At 45.8% G+C, this 19,731-nt stretch overlaps 4 protein-coding genes across 10 annotated transcripts; 2 read left to right on the top strand and 2 right to left on the bottom strand.

The window, feature by feature from the left end:
- Window positions 1–452: 452 nt before the first annotated feature.
- On the bottom strand, window positions 453–5,570 carry LOC148334345 (galectin-related protein-like). Of its 6 annotated transcripts, none has more exons than XM_088298359.1 (6): window positions 5,015–5,570; window positions 4,053–4,126; window positions 3,922–3,976; window positions 3,545–3,633; window positions 2,019–2,205; window positions 453–1,768 (listed from the first exon to the last, which is right to left on the bottom strand). In XM_088298359.1, exons 3-6 carry the CDS (start codon window positions 3,955–3,957, stop codon window positions 1,625–1,627), a joined length of 456 nt encoding a protein of 151 aa, XP_088154485.1. In that variant the 5' UTR covers window positions 3,958–3,976; window positions 4,053–4,126; window positions 5,015–5,570; the 3' UTR covers window positions 453–1,624. The 6 variants fall into 6 exon arrangements, with proteins under 6 accessions (XP_088154485.1, XP_088154483.1, XP_088154486.1 ...); XM_088298357.1 differs by having other exon boundaries at window positions 5,152–5,570; XM_088298360.1 differs by having other exon boundaries at window positions 3,922–4,126; window positions 5,015–5,092; window positions 5,152–5,198.
- A 660-nt stretch (window positions 5,571–6,230) lies between these two features.
- Window positions 6,231–12,494, bottom strand: LOC148334344 (aprataxin and PNK-like factor). 2 transcript variants are annotated; one of them, XM_088298355.1, is made up of 11 exons: window positions 12,328–12,494; window positions 12,151–12,253; window positions 11,001–11,072; window positions 10,660–10,829; window positions 10,418–10,559; window positions 8,428–8,542; window positions 8,193–8,275; window positions 7,102–7,340; window positions 6,849–6,965; window positions 6,724–6,770; window positions 6,231–6,644 (listed from the first exon to the last, which is right to left on the bottom strand). In XM_088298355.1, exons 2-11 carry the CDS (start codon window positions 12,241–12,243, stop codon window positions 6,520–6,522), a joined length of 1,203 nt encoding a protein of 400 aa, XP_088154481.1. In that variant the 5' UTR covers window positions 12,244–12,253; window positions 12,328–12,494; the 3' UTR covers window positions 6,231–6,519. The 2 variants fall into 2 exon arrangements, with proteins under 2 accessions (XP_088154481.1, XP_088154482.1); XM_088298356.1 differs by having other exon boundaries at window positions 10,418–10,550.
- A 192-nt stretch (window positions 12,495–12,686) lies between these two features.
- On the top strand, window positions 12,687–15,132 carry LOC148334343 (F-box only protein 48-like). The gene is given in 5 exon segments (XM_088298365.1): window positions 12,687–12,758; window positions 13,641–13,722; window positions 13,838–14,037; window positions 14,040–14,074; window positions 14,817–15,132. Coding segments are annotated over 3 exon segments (462 nt in total). The 5' UTR covers window positions 12,687–12,758; window positions 13,641–13,722; window positions 13,838–13,850; the 3' UTR covers window positions 15,057–15,132.
- A 393-nt stretch (window positions 15,133–15,525) lies between these two features.
- Window positions 15,526–18,147, top strand: LOC148334342 (CB1 cannabinoid receptor-interacting protein 1-like). Its single transcript, XM_088298364.1, has 3 exons — window positions 15,526–15,787; window positions 16,774–16,918; window positions 17,784–18,147. The coding sequence occupies exons 1-3, from the start codon at window positions 15,609–15,611 to the stop codon at window positions 17,946–17,948; spliced, it is 489 nt and encodes a 162-aa protein (XP_088154490.1). The 5' UTR covers window positions 15,526–15,608; the 3' UTR covers window positions 17,949–18,147.
- Window positions 18,148–19,731: the final 1,584 nt, after the last annotated feature.

Below are 19,731 nucleotides of genomic sequence, written 5' to 3'. Positions count from 1 at the left end.
TTTGTCCTATTTGTGTCCATGAAGTGCTGTCTGGTTTGTCATCAGTTTGTAATGTGCAGACGGAATCCGTTTGCTGTAAATGTGAGTGGAGATCATGAAAATAGTATACGTGCAAGTTTGCGGTCTTACGACTGAAAATTTCAACACAAATTTAAACAAAGTAATATAAATTTAGCATCTGAGAATAACACAATAACTCAGTAAACACCACGACATTCCTATGCACGGTCCTTCCAGTTTCATGAGATAAATGCTTTTTTTTTTTTAACATATTCAGCAAATATGAGCCTGCTAAATTAAATAATTGACATTCTGCCACGTAAATGTTTAAAATAATGCCAGTAATCGTAATACAATCCTTCAACATCTTTTAATGCTATTGTGCAAGAGCGAGCAAGTGAAAGAGAGAGAGCGCGACTCAAAATGTGAAAAAGCAATTGAGAGCCAACATAAAGATAAAGATGTCCTTTATTAGTCCCACAATGGGGACATTTGAGACATGGACATGCGTCTGTGAATCGAGCGCCTCCAAGTTGCTGAAAAATGCTGCTGGTTGTCTTTTTCGCTTTAAGATACTTGTGTTTGTCTTCAAATCTTTGAATGGCCTCATCCCAGCGCACCTGCAATCCTCTCAACTGCTTATGGCAATGATCTCCAATAAATATAGCCTCATCAAATCTTTGAATAATGAATAATAATATATCCAAATTGTCTGGGCCGAATTGACTTGAAGCAATTTCAACTGAATTGTAAAATGTTCATTTTGCATCACCGTGACGTCCGCGTTCGACGTAGGGGTATGCGCGCGTCACGTGACGACAGCATATCGTCTTTCGTCAGCGATTGGTCTCGAGTAAAGGAGCGACGCCAGCAGGTGGCGCTGTTGAACATTAAAAACGGCAATCCACGGAAGAAAAACATTTCATTTCATCGGGTGATATTCTTTCTCATGAAATGCTCAAACATTGGCCTTGTCGTGCACACACGCGCGACAACATAAGCAAAGCAATTACGTTGAAAAGCCCACCCTCCGAAAATCATCAAAACAGAAATAAATTCAGCAGAATTTTGCTATTTTAAAGAAAACAAAACAACAACTAAAAGACCCAAGTAGTATACAATAATATCCTTGTTGTTATTAGCATTAAGTGACCCAAAAACGAGTTCTTTTATTTTATTGTGTTTGTTTGTTTTTTATTAGAATTTCATTCTGCCAAATATGGAAGTTGGACTCCAAAAACGTGACAGTTGTGATGGTGGTGCTTGAAGAGTGACATTTCATTTTGGAGGTGGCATTTGGTGGGAACATTTGGCAAAACAATTTAAAGGAGCTCAAGTTGACCCCTTAAAAAAAAAAAAACATGACATTTGTTACTGCTTTTGAGGGGAAGACTGGAATGGCTTCAGGGAATTTGCTTTGATTTTATTGCAGGGGCAAGGCGGGGGGGCGGTTGTCAACCTAACCAAGAACTAACTTGGAACGATGCTAACATGTAGCCACCTAGCACAGGCAGCCAAGGTGTGAGCGTGTGACCCAGAGAGGAAGTTTGTGGCAAGCAGACAAGTGGCCTAAAGGCATGTGTAGAGTGGTTGCCGTGGCGACAAGAACCCCCCCCCCCTCCTTTTAGCCTAGCTTGGTGACTGCGATGCTGCCTTTAATCCACAGGGTGTCCACCAGGTGAAGCGGCGCCACCAGGTGTGAGAAGTCAAAAAGCTTCTGCGCGTCCACATAAACACGAAAGCCACCAGACTTGCACTCGATTTCCATCTGCACACACACGCGCACATGTGTGTGTGTTGTCAATGCAGGCAAGCAATGATTTATGAATGAAAATCTGGAAAATGATCAGGGGAGCCCAAACGTTTTCACCTTAAGTCTCCTATCAAGCGCCTTTATTGCTTCAAAAATTTGAATACCATAACCCTCGTTTAAAGCGTGCAGACTGTCTGGAAACAATATACGTCCTTGACACCAGTTACTACTTTCTTACCGTTTCCTTCGGCACCATCTTGCCTACCTTGAAGGGCTGCCCCTCGATGAACGGAAAGAAGGGTACGGCGACGTCGGCGCGGCCCCACGTGCCGGCCACGCAGGCCCGACGCAGCACTTGGCGCCGGCCCCCGAAGCGCACGCACATCTCGAGTGCCACGTCGGGCGGCGGCTCGCCCCGTACGCCCCGCCCGCACGTCAGCGCCACGTAGAACCTAACGCAAAGGCAACAACGCCACATGAGCAGCAGCACGAGGCGACGTGGTCAAATTGCACTTTGGGGCTTTCAAAGTACGTTGTCAAGTAAGGCTGAACGATTTTAAGAAAAAAAAAAAAAAACTCATCTCGATTTTTTGGGCTGCTATTTCGATTTTTGGGATATTTCACTTTTTTTGGGTTCAATTTAAGTTTTGGTGCAAAATTTACAATTTCTTCACAAAGTGTCGTGACATTTACAAACATGCCAGAAAATGCCACGACACAATGAAAAATGATAAAAGCTATGACTGAAATCATGCAAGGACACTTAAGAGTTTTTCTTTTTCAGGGGGACAGTTTTTTTTCTCAAGTTTTCAAAAATTACGTTCTGTCAAGTATCATTTTGCATTTGTGTATATGAAACCCCCCAAAATGTTTGCCAGTCATGTTCTTTGTGCGCAGATGTCCGATGATGTCAATAAAATCGTTGTCCCGTGATTCAAATCTACTTTTTGAGCGCGATCTCGAAAGTGGGCGCAGATGACGGATATTTCGTATCCGTTTAATATCGAACCTCTCGGTCACGATGACGTCATCCGTTTCCGAGCGTCGTAGCCGTCGTCGTCTTTTTTTTGGGGTCTCCGTACGTATGGATTGCGATATCGTAACGTTTGCGTCGGTCGCCGTTGGCTCTCCGCCTTAACGCCGTTCGAGTCGGACTTTTGTTCAAGGTGGAGCGTACGATCCGATCGGCGGCAACTCGATCCATCTGTAAGCGAGCGCTTCCCATACGGTGTCATGGAAATGAGAACACAAATGGAAACGCGTTTACAATCGATACCTGAAGACCGGTGTGGAGAAGAAACTTCTTTCGCTTTGGGTCCTTCCCGACCGACGGCGTGACGCGCGTGAGCGATGAGCACGCTTAGCGCCTCCTCCTTTAAAAGGCTACTTGTCGGTGAGCTCGTTTATTTGTCATCTCGGAGGAGAAGATCGGCATCACGCGGCTCCTCGCCGACTCGCGTAAAGTGCAAATCAAGTCGGTACCGCTGCGCTGCGCCGAGCATTCGAGCGGCGACGACAGCGAGCGACAAGGCAACGTTTTCTTTTTTCTTTTTCTTTTTTAATCAGTACGGCGTGACCTGCCGCATGAACGCGGGGCACAAACCGCAGCTTTGACGATTTCAAAATCGCGTTGCCTGAGATCGCAATTTTGGGCCCAAAACGAGTGTCGAGCCATGCTCGATGTTGCTATTCAAATTGGGATTTGAAACGGGGATCGAGTGAAAGGATTGGGCCTTGGGCAGAGTTTGAAATGAAGAGCGAAAAGAAAGCTCAAGGCAGCAGTTTTTTTACTTGTCAGGGTGCGAGTCCACGATGGCAACGATGACCACCTTCCTCCCCGGACACATCCCGCCGTGGACGTCACCCCGGAAAAGAACCGGCTGCACATGCGTACACAAACACAAACACGATGAGAGATATGCGTGCAAGCACACACTTGCATCCAAAAACGCACACACACACGCATTGATAATTAATGACTAACTCATGTACATGTAACACACAAAGACGCGGGCACACAGATTAGTGTACATGCATTCACACACACACACACGCACACTCGCGCGCATGCATGCATGCATGTAAGACAGTCACACGTGCAACCCCACTTGTTAGCTTGAAGGTGTGATTGTTGAAAGTGTGAGTCGTCGTGGCTGTGCGCATTCTACCAGATTGTTGCCCGCCGCCGCCGGCTCGGGCCTCATTGCTGTCAATTTTCCATTTCTGGGAACAAACGGAGACACGCGTAACCATTTCCTTCTTGTCTGCACAGCGTGATGACGCAAAAAATCCCTTCAACCTGCCAAGCAATTTTTGCTGCGATGCGTTCACTTGCGCCTGTATGTCGAAATTACGACTCAGGTGGTTTAGGCCCTAAAAGAAAAATTGTACAACTGAGTCATGAGCTTGTCATTATTAGCCATTTTTAAATCAGCCATTTTTCCACACAAGACAAAAAGAAGGAGAAACATTCCCCACCGCAACTTACAGGAGGGAGGACATGGATGGTCGTCTATCGCTAGGAACCTCACCAATCCATTCAATTTGGATTCAATTGGATTATTTCGTTTGTCAAATTATTTGATCCATTAACAGGCGTTCATATCAACTCGGTAACAAGTGGAAATAAATGAAGAGGAACTGTTGAGAGACGCGTAGGAACTTACAAATATTTTAATAAGAATATTCTGTTGATTGTTTTTTCAATTAATTGATAAATCGGATAAAAAAAATACACTACACACTTTTAAGTGGACATCCACTTGGCATGAATTGATGATTGAGTTAGTGGTTTGGTCACGAACATAAAAAGAACTAAATGTGAACAAAAGTCTTATTTCGGTTTATGTGAATTACTGCGCATGTTCAGCAAGGTTGGTGCATTTCATTCGCTCGCAAAATAAACGCGCGCACACACAATAAATTCATTCGCACGACTTTCAGCACTTTTCTTTTTAGCCCCTAACAGCGGAAGCTGCTTCATTGCCAGAAGAGGTCAAATTGACGCCTCTCAAGTCTCCAAAGTCGTCATCGACGAACGCGAGTGAGCGACGCGTGACGACATATTATTGGCGTTGACGTCACTTTTTGGTTTCGTTTTTTTTTTTTTTTTTTTTGCAAAATGCGCATACAAAAAGTCAAGTGGTAATTGTCGTAAACAACCCAAAACAAAACAGAACAATCAGTCAAGACAAATGTCAAGAAATACACCCCGCAAAAAATCAAACAAAGAAAAAAAAAAGGTTATATGAACTAACTTACTGCAAAACTCCATGGTTTTCAGAGCCTTTTGTTTCTTCGAATATTCAAAATAGAACGGATGTGCTGCCTAAATTCGTTCTACTAGACAATAAAACATGACTTTCTTGCACGGAATAGAAAACTTTAGCAACTTTTACCTTCCTAGCGCACGTCGTCACTCGCAACTCGGCAGCCATCTTGGAACGCACGGAGCACTTCCGAGTTGCGCGCGCATCTACGGCGTGACGTCATGGGCAATGAGCACAAAGTGGAAGTTTCAAAATATCCATATACAAACAATTAAGACGTATATTGACTATGAAAAAATGGACAGTTGAACAACAAGAACAAGGAAAGCAAGAAAATAAAACTCTCAAAAATAATTACGTTGTGACGATCTTAATCAAGAAGAGCAAAACGTTCCATTATCGAAAATAGTCTCTGGGAATTTTTGTTTGTCATGTTCATACTAGGATTTTATTTTTTCATGTTGATGAGAGGCTTCATATTTACATGTATGAAGGAAATGTTTTGTTTAACAAACATCCAATTCATTTGTTTGCTTCGTAAGCAGCTGTGGAAGGTAAAGGAATGTAGGAGTTGGAGCGTGGCGTAGTTCATGGTATGTCGCGACATCCTGTATGTGGGGGTGTGAAACTGTATGTGGGGGTGTGACTGGTGGAGCGCAACAGAATGGGGGTTGTAAGAGCGTGCACGAGTGGAATGTTTCAGGACAAAGGGTGATAGCATCAAGGAGGGAGCGAGACGAGATGAAGGAGCAGCCATCGAAAGATCACAACCAGGAGGAGCCACCACGGGATTCGGCGGGAGGAGAAAGACCAATGAGAGCAAGCTAAAGTTAACTGCAACATCACATAGCCAATAGAATCATGCCAGAAGGCCTTTGTCTCTGTTACATTTACATATTGTACAGTATGAATGACTACTGGAAAAACTAAAAGTTCTGTTCTGTTGGTGGCACGAGAGGTGTAGACTTGTATTGAGAGGGATCCGAGATCTAGTTGCATATGTAGTAAATCTGTGATTGGGAATAAATCCATTCGTGCGTGAAAATGCCGGCTTCCTGATACCTTTCTATTGCAGAACGAGCGCGCATATTGTTGGATGAGTGTGAGTTGGGTAAGGTTGCGAATTGGAGTCAGATTACTAACTTGAGTTTACATTGGGTTAAAATTAACATCTAGCATTGATTTAAAGGTAAATTCCAACAAAGGATAACCAGAATTCTGAAAGAAAATATCTTCCACCGTTTCATTCTTCACTCTTATATGGAAGCGTTTCGATGGCATTCAATTTTTGAAGCCTTTGAATTGGATAAGATAAACAGTTTTGTTAGTTTTGTTTTTTTTTGCGTCAGGCCATGCCGACGTTATTGAGAGGAGGCAACGAAAATTGATTTTAAAAGAATGGCCCCCACCAGCTGTATTAAAAAGGAAAAGGTAATACAGCCGCACGGATATAAAAAGAGTTAAGCCCCGCCCCCCAAGCACCACTGGTGGAGAAGTTCAGTCAGAGTGAGGTGGAGGAGCGTAGTCCGAGTCGGCGTCGACGTCCTCGCTGTCACCGGAGTCCCAATCTGAATCCACGTCGGACGCTGCGCTCACCGCGGGGGCGGTCCGCCGGCTGCGAGCTGACACCGAGTACAACCTCATTCCCAAATGTCGGAAGGAAATCTCCATTTTTTTTTTGGAAACATCACATGTGCGTACCTGCTCTCTTCGTGTGTTTGTATTGTTTATGGTGAAGAGGATTCTTCCTGCGTGGATTCGAGGACCAAACCAGGAAGTCAAATTATTGTTTGGCATCAACTCTTGTCACGTGTGAGCTGTGCGACCTGTAGCAGTCGGTGCCGTAGGGACACTCGGGTCGCTCTTCCTCTTCCGGCTCCTCCTCTTCCTCAAAGTCCGAGTCCCCGGGATGGCTACGCTCCTGGAAGTGGAGAGGGTTCTTCCTGCCGGGACGGACAGGAAGCGCATCATCTTACTTTTGTATGTTCAACGGAAAACTGGTGGGGCAGGAAGTACGTACAAGGGGAAGTGCGTTGGATGAGATACGTTCAAGAGGAAGCGGCGAGTCGCCGAACAAACCTGTAGCACTCTTTCCCAAAAGGACACGCCGTTCGCGGTCTGGAAGCGGACTTGGCTTTTGAGCTTGCGTTTTGCGGACCGCTCGCTGTGACATCACTCGTCCCGCTCGTGATGTCACACTCGCCGCTTGTGACTTGCGGGTCCTTCTGCTGGGTTTCCATGGCAACACAGTCAACTTCCCGGGGCTGCCGGTCATCCTCGTCCGGTTTGGCGAGTGGCTTGTGCGACGACGGGACGTCCTGAAAGCGTTATGTCGCACATCAAATTGTGATCCTTGAGTGGTCGTCATCGTCAAAGTGCGGTACTATGCCGGCTCCCTCTAGTGGTATGAAAAAGTATCACACAGTTCGGCACAGTTCAGTCGCGTTGAACATTTTATCGATGAGAACTGCTCGTTTCAAACTTTTATTTGGGTACAATTACGATTTCATTTTAAATATCGTTTTGAAGATTTTCATGAATTCTTCCATGTTCCGAGGAGGCATAACACCTCGTTTTCATTTTCAACAACATTTTGGCCTACTATGTTACTACATTTCAATTGTGTATTTTTGTTTCTTTTTTAAACAGATACGAAAAGTAAAACAATTGACAACAGCTTGTAACTGTCTTTTTTTTTTCGTATAGACTTTAAATCCTTGAAATTCGAAATTAAATAACGCCATTTGGCCTTCTACTCAGTTTGTCTCTCATTTGCAGCTTTCCCTTAACTTATTTAATCCCAGAAATTTCCACGAGAGGAAACTCCTTAATTCCAGCGTTTTTCTGGATTTTGCGAGGCCAACAGAATGTTGTGTTCTAATATTATAAAAACACGGAGCTGTGACGTTAAAAAAAAAAAATAAATAAAAGGCTAAGACGTATAAACACGTCTTTGGGAGGCGGGGACGATTTTTTTGAAAACGTATATGTATGTCTTATGGTTAATGTGCGCTGATGCACCTTGGAACCAAGTGGAAGAGTTCCAAAACTAGACCTGCCCGTCTGAGAATCGGCTGCGCCTCATCGGCTGAAAATATGTTCCGTGAAAATGTACTCGAGTATCATTTTTGTCATCATTTGTGTGGTTCTTTTTTTTTTGTCCACTCAACTGCACGTGCGTCTTCATTGCGTCCTCTCTTGACTTTTGTCATCTTGTCCTCGCCGAGCTCGCTCCGTTGACTTTTCTTGCCGGCTGTGAAAGATGTGATTGCGCAACATTCCCTCATTCGCCGCGGCCACTCATGTGTTGAAGAGTTTGCGAACACTTTTGTCACCGGGGTTAGCGACGTTTGTGAAATTCAAAGTGAAAAGGGGATTTAGATGGCAGAAGGTGTCATAGGTTACCTTGGCGAGCCAGCCGGGCGCCGGCGGAGGCGGACGTCTTGACGGCCGCCATCATCCACGAAGGTAAACGTCGCTTGTTGCGAGCAGGCGAGGCCGCCACCTCCGCTTCCGCTTCCTGTGTGTGAAATATGACAAAAAAATGAAACATATAAAACAAGAAATTCAAAAAAAATAAATAAATAAGAGATTTATGAAAAATCCCAAGCTAAAAATGATGAATTAAAAGAAGTTCAAATACAATCAAGGCAATCTTTTTTTTTTTTGATACCCTGAGAATTAATAATATCCGTCAGAACAACCACCGGACGCATTCGACAATATGGACCTTTTTCTTTTCCTCCCTTCATCTTTCTCGCTGACGGGATGAGCAGAAAGTTGCTCTCGATGCCCCGATGCAGAAGAAAGAGATTCTGGAGGCGATTAACGGGTTACAATCTGGGAAGGCGGCTGGCCCGGACGGGCTCCGCGTGGAATCCGATCAAGAATTTCATGAATATGAATCGATTCCCTCGAAGGTGCAAGACCACACCGGTTGAGAGAAGCAAACATCTCACTGATTTTCGAAGAATGCACATCTTACCGAGCAATTTGCCCGCCGAATGCGGCGGCATTGGAAAAAGGAGGAGCGATTTTAATCAACGACGACCAAAACGGATTTTGTTCAGGGATGATCATAGACGTCGATGACTCAACGTGATCCAATATTTTCCGCATGGCGCCCGAAGCGGGCTTGCGGCATCTTTAGATGCCGAGAAGGCGTTTGCCCGCATAGAGTGGCCATTTTGGTTCTGTGCGCTGAATAGGTTTGGACTTGGTGCTCCACGAAACCCTCCCTCTGCGGCGCCGCGTTCTTCTGGCGTCACCTTTTCGAGAGGAACTGGGCCGGGCGGTCCCGTGTCACCACTGCTATTCGCTCTCGGCCCAGATGATTAGGGCACATCCGAGCATGAGCGCTCTTAAGATCCTCCATAAGGAACATAGAATGACGCCATACGCCGGCGCTTCCGTCACGCCCCCCTACCAACAAGAAAACAATTGGCGCCCCCCCATTTTGCACGTTCTTTGTATATTGATGTTAATGATGTCCCTCAGCAAAGCTAAATGAATTAGCGATATCATTTTGACAACTATTATTGAGAGGATCTCGAAACTCAGTGCGACTATTGATGAGATGATAAATATTGACGATACGTTTGACGTCGAATCTCTTCGTCGCGATGACGTCATCCGTTCCCGCGTTCCGAGAGCGTTTTCCAAATCGCTAACGTAGCCGTGGTCTTATTTGATGTTTCCATACGTCATGGTCGCAATACGACATTTCTGTTCACAGCCGCCGGCTCTCGGCCCAAACGCGGTTCGGGTCAGACTTCTGTCGAGCGTACATCGAAGCGCGCTTCTTGTTAGTGGGCTCGTTTGTTTGTCATCGTCGCTGCTCGTCGAGCGGTAATTAAGCTCATACTGCTGCGGCACAGATAGCTTGGCGGCTAGTATTCCGGTCGCGGCGAAAGAAATGACTTCCGGGACGAGCGACAGGGCGACGCTTTTTTTTTTAAATCGGTACTGCGTGAACGAGGGGCACGCAGCGCAACTTTGACGTTCTCAAATTTGCGTTGTCTGAGATTGCAATTTTGGCCTCGAAACCATACATGGTTCAGCCGTACTACGGCGGGGAAAAAAAAAAGCACGTTTCCCAGGGTAACACGCGTCATTAGTTTTTGTCTACTTTATTTTGACTTATTTTATTCACGATCATTTTTTTCTCTTTGATTGTTTTGACTTTATGTCTACTAAAAACCAAGAAATATATTAAAGTAAAAAATTGATGAAAAAGTCCAAATATGGGCATTGGTCCGTGAACTCTTTTCTTTTCTGTTTATGTGTCCGTGTATAAACGACTGCAAATATATTGTGTGCATTGCGAATGCTCAAGAAATAAAAAAAAAAAGAAAGAAAGAAAAGAAAAGTTCTTTCTTGTAATGATGACACAAACCTTATGTAGCGTCTCTCCTCCGACCGGTGCCTCGAGCTCGGCGTCATGACAACCACGAAGTGGAGTGGGAGGGAGGGGATGATTTCTCTGACGTGAAACTGGAAGTGCGGGTTTCTCACATGTGCCACCTGGTCTGTGTTTCCTTAAACATGCGGAGAGCTCAGAGGCGCCTTTGACTCGGACGCCCTCTTCAAAGGCTTCTCACGCTTTGATAAACGGCAGACGGGCATCAGTGCACCTACCCGAGGGCGCTGTCCGACGTCCGTCCGCCCACAAGCGCCACTTGAAACATGAGCTGTCCCGGTAGTAGTGACAAGATGTCGCCCAGGTCCAGTGGGCACCACGTGTCCTTCTGCAGTGGGCGGGGCTCGTCAGCCAGCGATGATTGCACGAAGCACGGGTTCAAGTGCGTCTCAAGGCAACAACACACATCGCATCAACCATATGTTTGTAGAAGTTTCTATCCATCTATCTCTCACGCTCTCGCTCTGCCTATATATACGTGTGTATATATATATATATATATATTATAATATTATGAACACACACACATAAATAAATACAATCTGTTATCTTGACTGACCGGTTTGAGGCGCAGTCGTCCATTTTGGTTGTCCAGCAGGCCATGACGTCTGGACACTCTCTTATCACTTACCTACACATAATAAAACAAGAGAAAAACAGGATGTATTATTATGGCCATAATTGCACACTGCATATCACGTAATGCATCAGACTTTTTTCTCGATCTTTATCAATCTGGATTGAAACATCAACACGAGTTGCAACACATCCATCGAGAGCAGGACCAATCTCATATCATTTCCTAGGTCTTTTAAATCATCGAGTAACCCTTGAAAGGAGTGACAAGATGTCAAAGTGACTTCTGAATGTCATCACATGCATCCATTCTCTGAAGCGCTCACTGTCGTGCTGGAGCCTCCGCACGGGACAGGACCGCCCCTCAAAACCGGCTAATAATCTCAACAAAAACGCAAACAGATGACATCATACGAGATTGTTGAGCTTCCTTCAAATTATTGGCTGCCCTCTCCCCTCACTGTCGGACGTCGACACCGCCCGGTGCCTCAGCAGGGCTCTCAACATCGTCAAAGACGACACCCACCCAAACTCACACCTGTTCGACCTGATGCCCTCTGGCAGGCGCTACAGATGCATCAAACCAAGGACCAATAGACTGAGAAACAGTTTCTTTCCGGGAGCCATCTCTATTCTGAACTCTCACACACACACACGAGACCACCCTTACCTTGCAGAACAGCATCGTGATGTGTTTTTATATACCCTTCAGTATTATTTTCCATTGCACTCTCTTATTTATCTAATTTATATATTTGTCTGTATTATTGTTGTATTGCACTGGAGAGGGGAGCTCTCTAATCTCGTTGCACTCTTGAGTACAATGACAATAAAGGGATTTCTAATTCTAATTCTAATTCTAATTCTAAACTGTTGATCAGGGAAGCGCGCCCCCCAGCGGCTAAACTATGCACCACACCGTGTTGACACTGTAAAATACTGAACGCAGCGCAAGAAATACGCCAAGAGTATGTCGCATAAGATTTAGTCCTCTTATTTACCCGAGAGTTGAATTCCAGTCCACATTTGCACTAAATGTGCGATCTAGAATGTGTCACGAATGTTTTCTGACAAAAGTAGAGCCGGCATATTGAAAATTGCTCTGAATAAGAACAATGCTGTTGAGGACTCACTCGCAAAAAAGGACCCCGGCCCAGGACGGTTTCCCCCAGGGGAAGTTGGATGGCATCGCCGCCATGCATCGGGAGCAGCTCGAAGGCCGCCATTGCAGGTGCACTGGAACACACATTTATTTCCTCAAATATGTATGCTCATTGTCAACAACGAGTTCATCGTTAATTCGTGTTTACCAGTTAATGGGAGCTCAAAAGGTGTTGTTCGCTTCTGGCAGAACAACAAGTTCGCCAAGCTTCCAACGTTTAGTTGGCAGTCTTGTAAAATACCAAAACAAAACCAAAAACAAGTATTTCCAGGAAGAAGCCAGACAAATGTGACAACAACACTAATATTGAAATGACGTCACACTGAACTGCCGGTGAGTACTTCCTGTTTGGAAAGCGCATGCGCATAACTGGACGGTCCTGTTTACTTTTCATCGTAAATTGCTTAATTTGTTGTATCTATTTATGCACAAAACATATATATATATATATATATATATATATATATGCGTGTTATATAATCTATTATACTAATCCAACAGTTTCTCTATACGCATGCGCAGTCGAGTGACAGCGTGCTGCTGGTTTAAGCGTAAACACGTTGAGGACGAGTCAGCTGGGTAAGAAAAGAAAAGAAAAAAATAACGAGCCACTCTTAACACTTTGTAAAACTAACATGAGATACTTTATCTGATCGGGGGAGAAAAATGTCGTTTTTTTGGTCGTGTTTTTTTTATTTTGTTTTGTTCTTTGTGTGGTTAGACTTGTCCCGTGTTGGCAAGTGACTTGGAGCTTCGAGAAAGCTGCTCAAGTCCTGCTTAAAAAAGAAGAAAAAAAAAACTCCTACATTTTGCAAGCGTCGTTCATATGTTATTCTTAATTCTTTGACCAGCGTGATTTCGCAAACGTGCAAAGTCACGGTTGATTATGATACGGCATACAATTGTAGTCACTGTAATGTTTCATGTCGACTTTGAGCATGGATTAACAAAAATTAAAATTTCTGAGAATAGAGATTGAGGTGGCAATAATAGCGGTAATCCGCGTATCATTGACGGCCATTAAAATCTATTTGGGGGAATATATGTGTGCGCGTAATCCACACCATCGCACTTTTTTTTGAAAAGGTGCTGAGCCGTGAAGATGCGGGGGTCATGAAAAACCTTTCTTAGACGTCAAAACATGTCACATTTGACAGAGTTGCATTTGAAGTTATATGTTGTACAGACAGCTAGACTTCCGCTAAATTGGGAGGCAATTTATTTCTTTTGGGGTTTAAAAAGTTTCTTGAAAACAAAGTTCGACATCAACCAATGTGCGCCCACAGTGACGCAAACACTGAAACTGACCCAAAACGTTTTCCCGTTCAACGCGGTGGATTTTAAGAACATACCTTTGTCCCTTTTGTTCCTGACGGGAAGAAGAATATTCTTTTGAAGCAATTGCTTCCGTTTTTTTTTTTTTTTGCGGTCAAATCTACCTGCCACTGCACATCTTTTCAGGGAAGACGCTTAGGGAGTCAGTGCGCCATCTAGCGGGCAAACGGCAGAAGGACGTCATCCTTCATCACTGATTGACCACAAAGTGAGACTTTGAGCCCATCATGATCATTTTCTTTTGAAAAGGGCCTAAAATGGGCCACCAATAAGGTTGGGCCGTCGTCACTGATCCGCCTTTGTCTTTTTTGTGTTGTCGTCAGGCTGCAGGAGCTCATGAGCTCGTCTCGCTGCCGCGCGTGGGACTTTGCCCAGATTCTGCCCACCGAGATGAGCGTGAAGATCTTCGGCGAGCTGGATGCCAGGAGTATGTGTCGCGCCTCGGCCACCTGCCGCCTTTGGAACGCCATCATCCGGGACAGCCAGCATCTGTGGAGGACGCAATGTCTGGGCATTATGACGCTCTGGATGCCGACCACCGCGACGGATTCCTCTGGAAGGTGCGGGTGCAAGTTGATGTTGTTCGTGCTGGAACTAGGGCCTGATCCATTCCTCTTCTTTTTTCTGTTTGATTGTTTATTTGTTTGTGTATTTTGTGGTGGTGGTGGGGGGGGCAGGGTTGCTGTTTTTTTAATGACACACACTCACACATTTATTTTGTAATATTTGTTGCATTTATTTCTCTAAAATGTTTAAGAAGTATTTAAGGGGTGTTTAGCTGGCATTGCCCATGAACACTTGGGCCGAGTACGCAACTGTTGGTCATTGTGGTTTTATTTGAAGAGCTGAGCTTTTTATTTTTGTTTGCGTGTCCAAACTTTGAGAAGCACCGCCATTTAAAGGATGGAAGCCACAGCAGGCACGCGAGCAACTTGACAGAATGTGACATGACCATATGCAAATGAATGGTCAACACACTCTTCATTTGCTTTGATTCTTTTTTTAAAACTTTCTCTTCCTCTGAGCTGCTAGAACACATCGATTTACACATGGATTGTAAATATTCAACCATTTGTGGTGTAAAGTTAAACAAATGCAAACGAACAAAGTATTGCATAAGAGTCAAGTGTTCTGCCCATAAATCAAATCTTTATTGTTATAAGTGTTAAGGGACCCAAAAAGAAGTTCGTGTAATCATTAAATATCATTCAACTATCAAATTAACTGTGCGATTAAAGGGTTGTTCAAATGTGGGCGGGCTCTAGTAACGATGTGTCCGTTGTCTACTGCGCGTGTGCGTAGGAGTCGCTGGCGAGGAACTACATTCGCAGCCGCGTGAAGCTGGACTGGCTGCGCGGTCGCTATAGCAACGTGGCATCGGCCAGCGAGCTGCGCGGCAGGAAGATGGTTGCGATGGACTCCAGGCCGAGTTGGACCGATGACGTCATCGCCGTTGCCGTCCTTCTCACCAAATTGGATGCATGCATCTTTTATCTTTTTGTTTTTTTATGCTCGTCCTTTCATTTTGGTTTTTATATGTGAATAATTTACCTCGTACAACACTTTGTTTGTTTATTTATTGTAAATAAAAAAATAAGAACGAGTCAAATCAACCTAATTTTGTGTTGATCCTCACATTTGTGCCAGGCCATTTTTTGGGGGGAGAGGGTGAGGGGGTGTCCACTTCACAAATAACCACATTGAGCCTAAAAGTGTTGCTGGAAACCAAAATGGTCGCCTTTCGGGGGTTAATGTTCCTCTCGCTTCTTCTACACTTCACTGTTGAAGGGGGCACTTTTTTTGTGAATGAAAAATAAATTCAACCATTTCAAGTGCAGTTGGAGGCGCGAGGCTATTTGGTGCGTCGAGCCGGTTTTCGTGTTTGTTGGAGGGTGGCGTAATCAAATAAACAAAGAAATATTAACGCCCAGGTGACTGCGCGCAGGCTCTTCCGCATTCAGAAGCCACGTGACGTTCTGCTTTTATTGTGAAGTCTGCAAGCGGAACCAGTGTTGTTTGCTTAGGAACGCTTGACTGTGGTCCTCTCGACCCAACGCGCGGGCCTCCTCCTCCTCCTCCTCCTCCTCCGCGAAAATGGACGACGTCCCGGCGCTGCTTCACATCTCCATCTCGTTGTGGATCCAACCCAACGACGGCGACGTTTTCTTCAAGGTGGACGGAAGCCGGTTCGGGCAAACACGAACCGTCAAGCTGCTCACGGGCTCCAAGTACAAAATCCAAGTCCTCGTCAAGCCCGGAACCGTCGAGGCCACGTAAGGCACAAGAAAAGCGTTCTGTGTCTGCCTAGTGATGGAATTCATGCCCGAAAGATGCCCATCAAATATGCAATATTTGCGGCGTCACGTGACCTCGTGAAGACGCGCGTGTGGGCCTGCTGCCTTGCACCTCCGCATGAAAACAAATGTGCTTAATTATTAATTATGCAGAAAGTATCAATGGAACGAGCGAATGTATGATTCTTATGTAATTGCGATGATGCGCAAGCTAACCTCAGCATCAATCGTCTGAAAGGCTCTCGATTCATTGAAACAATCATGAACACGGCATAACAATTTGAAGATTGAATTGAAAAAGCTCTCCTTTTTTTGTCATATCAAGCAGAAGTATGCGATGGAGCGCAAACGCACTGGCGTGTGGGCAAGGAGAGCCGCCGCCGCCGCGTCAAACACGCCAATGCAAAAATGAAAACACTCACCAGGAGCAGCCGTGGGCCACAACTCACGCTCGTTCGCGCACGGCTCTTGCTCCTCACGTCACTCACGAGGCCACGCCCCTTAAGGGCATCCATGCAACACACAGATACTGCCTAATTGTGTGACGACGACCGGAAGCGACGTGTTCCACATTTCCGCCCAAAACGGGCCCATTGCTTGGACAAAAACGCATCCTCAATTCCAAATGTCCTGCGACTGTGTTCAACATTTGTTTTTGGATTGACCAAATAGTTTTTCCACAAATTCTGAAAGTTGTCCAAAATGGCCTCACGTGTCCTTGCAGAGCATTTCAGTTCATCTTCAGCATTTGGACAGAAGTTGCATCGTCCGGTTACACTTCAGAAAAGCCGACTTCTGAATTGTGTTTCAATTCATTTCCGTGGAGACAAGAATGAGATTGCCACGCCCACTTTTATGTTGGACGTCCGTTTGGTTCAAATAGCGTCGCGGCACAGTGGCAGGAGGAATGCAAGCTGACCGAGTTGCTTCCCCTCTTTGATTGTGTGTGTGTGTGTGTGTGTTAGGAACATGAACATCGGCGGCGTGGTCTTCCCTCTGGAGGAGCAGTCGCGAGACGCCGATCACGTTGTCTTTCACGGACGCTACGACACTGAGGGCGTGCCGCACACCAAAAGTGGCGACCGGCAGCCCGTGCAAGTTAGCATCCAGGTCAGCCCGGCGACCGACCGACCGACCGACCGACCGCGCGTCGTGCGCACACATTTCCACAATTCTGAAAATAAATAAATAATCAACTTGCAATTCTTTTCGATCGAGATTGCCATTGCAATTTAATATGCAATTATTTTCTCAAGGTCCTCTTGAACAAACGCAAGCGATAAATTCATCTCGATTACCATCAGAATTATCTGTTGATGATTTTGTCAATCAAGGATGAACTCATTTTACTGCTATTGACGGCTAAAGACGTCAAAGATTCATTTTTGTCACTCGGGTGGCAGTGAATGTGAATTGGATACATTTTTTTTAACATCTTTTAATTCCCATGATTTTATTTCAAAACAAAATGTTGTTTCAAATTGGCAGTGCAGAAAAAGACCCGCAGGTGATTCTCTTACGCATTTTGCTTTTGAATGTATGGAAAATCAGCCAAAATGTTGAGCCTTGTTTTGCAAAGAAAAATGGCAAGTCAGAAAGTCTTTCCTGTTTTATTTTTCAAAGACATATAAATATTGTTGTTATGCTTTGGTTCGCTTTCATTTCATTTTTTTTCTCTGATGAGGTGAGGAGACCAAAACACTCCACCCATCTGCTCCTGGTTTTAGAAGCCATTGCGCCCCCCCCCAATCCAAAGGTTTGCCCACCCCTGGCGTAGAGCGTGAATAATTAGCCAATCGTTGGATCGTCGGAAGCTCTCCGTGAATTGTTGCGCGCCAAACAATCGTTCGTCGTGAAGTCAAGCGAGGTGATTATAGTTTTGGGAATTTTGAAAATGAAATCGTGTTGTTGACCAAATCAAACGACAACGCCAGCGGTTTCTAGAATGTTGTTCATTTCCATCTTGTGCTTGCAGTTTGAGCGAGCGGGCACGTTCGAGACCGTTTGGCAGGCCAAGTACTACAACTACTACAAGCGCGAGCACTGCCAGTTTGGTAACAAATTCAGCAGCATCGAGTACGAGTGCAAACCCAACGAGACGCGCACCCTCATGTGGATCAACAAGGAGGCCTTCAACTGAGCGCCGCCGTCCTCTTCTTGCTTTGTTGTCGTGTGCGTTTGCGGCCGGGAAACCGAGTCCACGCCCGCCCACGTGGAATCCACCTGACGGACGGCGGCCACTCGCCCACGTGGTTTCCCGCTTGTTGCCGATGGCGTTGGCTTGGCGTCTTTTCCTTGATTTCAAAGCAAAAAATAAAATCAAACAACAACAACCCAAACGCCGACTCACTTGCCGTCTTGTTCTTGAATGAAACCAAACGATTTGATTTGAGCGACTGACTTTTGTGAGCTTCAAAAGAGCTTCAAATTGATCGCGTGAAAATGTCAACCTTTCTTTTTCTCTGACGACATGGTGAAGAGCGTCCTTCTTCTCGGTGTTCCCTCGCTACTTTTGCGGCTTCACTCGGACGCCGCCTCATTTGTCGGCAAAGACGGCGGCTTTCCGGGCTATTTTGCCATTTTTCTTGCTTCTTCGTCCGAGCGGCGGAAAAATGTCTCCCATCCTCTTGGGTGTGTTTGGAAATATGTGCCGAGCGAAAGGCGCCATTGGAAAAAAACAAAACGAATCACACGACTGTTTCTCGACATTTGTCACGTCTCGGTGATACGTTCGAAAGTAGCTCGTACGATCAAACGAACGAGTACGAAAAAGTTTCTTTTTCGAAACGCGCAACGGCCTCGACTGTTGGACTCTCGCGGGGATCACGATGCGCGCGAACTGCTCAAAGTTTATTTTTCAATTCCAAACTTGCGAGTCGCAGCCGCTGACTTTCGTTATTTGAGAGGACGTGCAAAAGGACGCGATCGTTCCGATTCGGGTGAGCAAACGTTGGCTTGTCGCCTGAAAATGACTGTATGGAGTCACTCGTAAATGTAGCGAATATTAGCTTGCGTTAGCTCGCCGCGTTAGCCGTCCAATTTGGATTTTCTTATTGTCCCACAAGAAAAAAATAACTTTCTTTCATTACTCCCTGAACAACAGCAGAGCTATGCCAGGATGCTTTTTGTGGACTACGGCTCGGCATTCGACACAATCGTCCCGGACATCGTCGTCGCCAAACCGGACATTCTCGGCCTCCCCGCCCTCATTAAGGACTTTCTGACCAACAGACCCCAGACCGTGTTGCTCGGCCCCTACACGTCCTCCACCCGCACGCTGAGCACCGGTTCCCCTCAAGGATGCGTGCTGAGCCCCCTCCTGTACGCCCTCCACACCTACGACCGCAGCCCGGCCCACGGTAACAACACCGTCGTCAAGTTTGCCGACGACACGACAGTGGTCGGTCTGATCTCGGAAGGTGACGAGACAGAGAGGAGGTAAAGATGCTGACGGCTTGGTGCGAGGACAACAGACTGCACCTTAACACTGCAAAAACAAAGGAGATCGTCGTCAACTTCAGGAGGAACAAGACGGTGCCGCCCCCCCTCTGCATCGAAGGCGTGTGTGTGGAGAGGGTCCACACGTTCAAGTTCCTGAGAGTGCAGATCTCCGACGACCTTTCTTGGACTCACAACACCACAGCAGTGGTAAAGAAGGTCCGCCAGCGTCTGCACTTCCTGAGAGTCCTCAGGAAATTCAACCTGGACAGGAAGCCGCTGCTGGCCTTCTACCACTCGTCCATCGAGAGCCTGCTGACGTACCGTGTCTCCACCTGGTACGACGGCTGCACTGAGGCGGACAGAGTGAGGCTCCAGAGGACGGTCGAAACAGCGCAAAGGATTATTGGCTGCCCTCTCCCCTCACTGTCGGACATCTACACCGCCCGGTGCCTCAGAAGGGCTCTCAACATCGTCAAAGACGA

Source organism: Idiotropiscis lumnitzeri, chromosome 6 (genome assembly GCF_059441095.1).
Source record: "Idiotropiscis lumnitzeri isolate Australia: NSW breed Sydney's pygmy pipehorse chromosome 6, RoL_Ilum_1.0, whole genome shotgun sequence".
In the NCBI taxonomy this organism is placed as follows: Eukaryota; Metazoa; Chordata; class Actinopteri; order Syngnathiformes; family Syngnathidae; genus Idiotropiscis; species Idiotropiscis lumnitzeri.
Note: the sequence above shows the minus strand (reverse complement) of the source record. Positions and strands in the feature narration are given on the sequence as shown.

What these genes read in the sequence shown, in the direction of transcription:
- LOC148334344 (XM_088298355.1), bottom strand. Translation starts at nt 12,243, where the DNA reads ATGGCGGCCTTCGAGCTGCTCCCGATGCATGGCGGCGATGCCATCCAA. An exon ending in GACGACTGCGCCTCAAACCG is followed by an intron (nt 10,830 to 11,000) that starts GTCAGTCAAGAT and finishes TGTTGCCTTGAG; the next exon opens with ACGCACTTGAACCCGTGCTT. An exon ending in TTTGGGAAAGAGTGCTACAG is followed by an intron (nt 6,966 to 7,101) that starts GTTTGTTCGGCG and finishes CCGTCCCGGCAG; the next exon opens with GAAGAACCCTCTCCACTTCC.
- LOC148334345 (XM_088298357.1), bottom strand. Translation starts at nt 5,190, where the DNA reads ATGGCTGCCGAGTTGCGAGTGACGACGTGCGCTAGGAAG. An exon ending in CGGCGGCGGGCAACAATCTG is followed by an intron (nt 3,634 to 3,921) that starts GTAGAATGCGCA and finishes ACGCATGTGCAG; the next exon opens with CCGGTTCTTTTCCGGGGTGA. An exon ending in GTGGACTCGCACCCTGACAA is followed by an intron (nt 2,206 to 3,544) that starts GTAAAAAAACTG and finishes CCTTTGCGTTAG; the next exon opens with GTTCTACGTGGCGCTGACGT.
- LOC148334342 (XM_088298364.1), top strand. Translation starts at nt 15,609, where the DNA reads ATGGACGACGTCCCGGCGCTGCTTCACATCTCCATCTCGTTGTGGATC. An exon ending in CCCGGAACCGTCGAGGCCAC is followed by an intron (nt 15,788 to 16,773) that starts GTAAGGCACAAG and finishes TGTGTGTGTTAG; the next exon opens with GAACATGAACATCGGCGGCG. An exon ending in CCGTGCAAGTTAGCATCCAG is followed by an intron (nt 16,919 to 17,783) that starts GTCAGCCCGGCG and finishes TTGTGCTTGCAG; the next exon opens with TTTGAGCGAGCGGGCACGTT.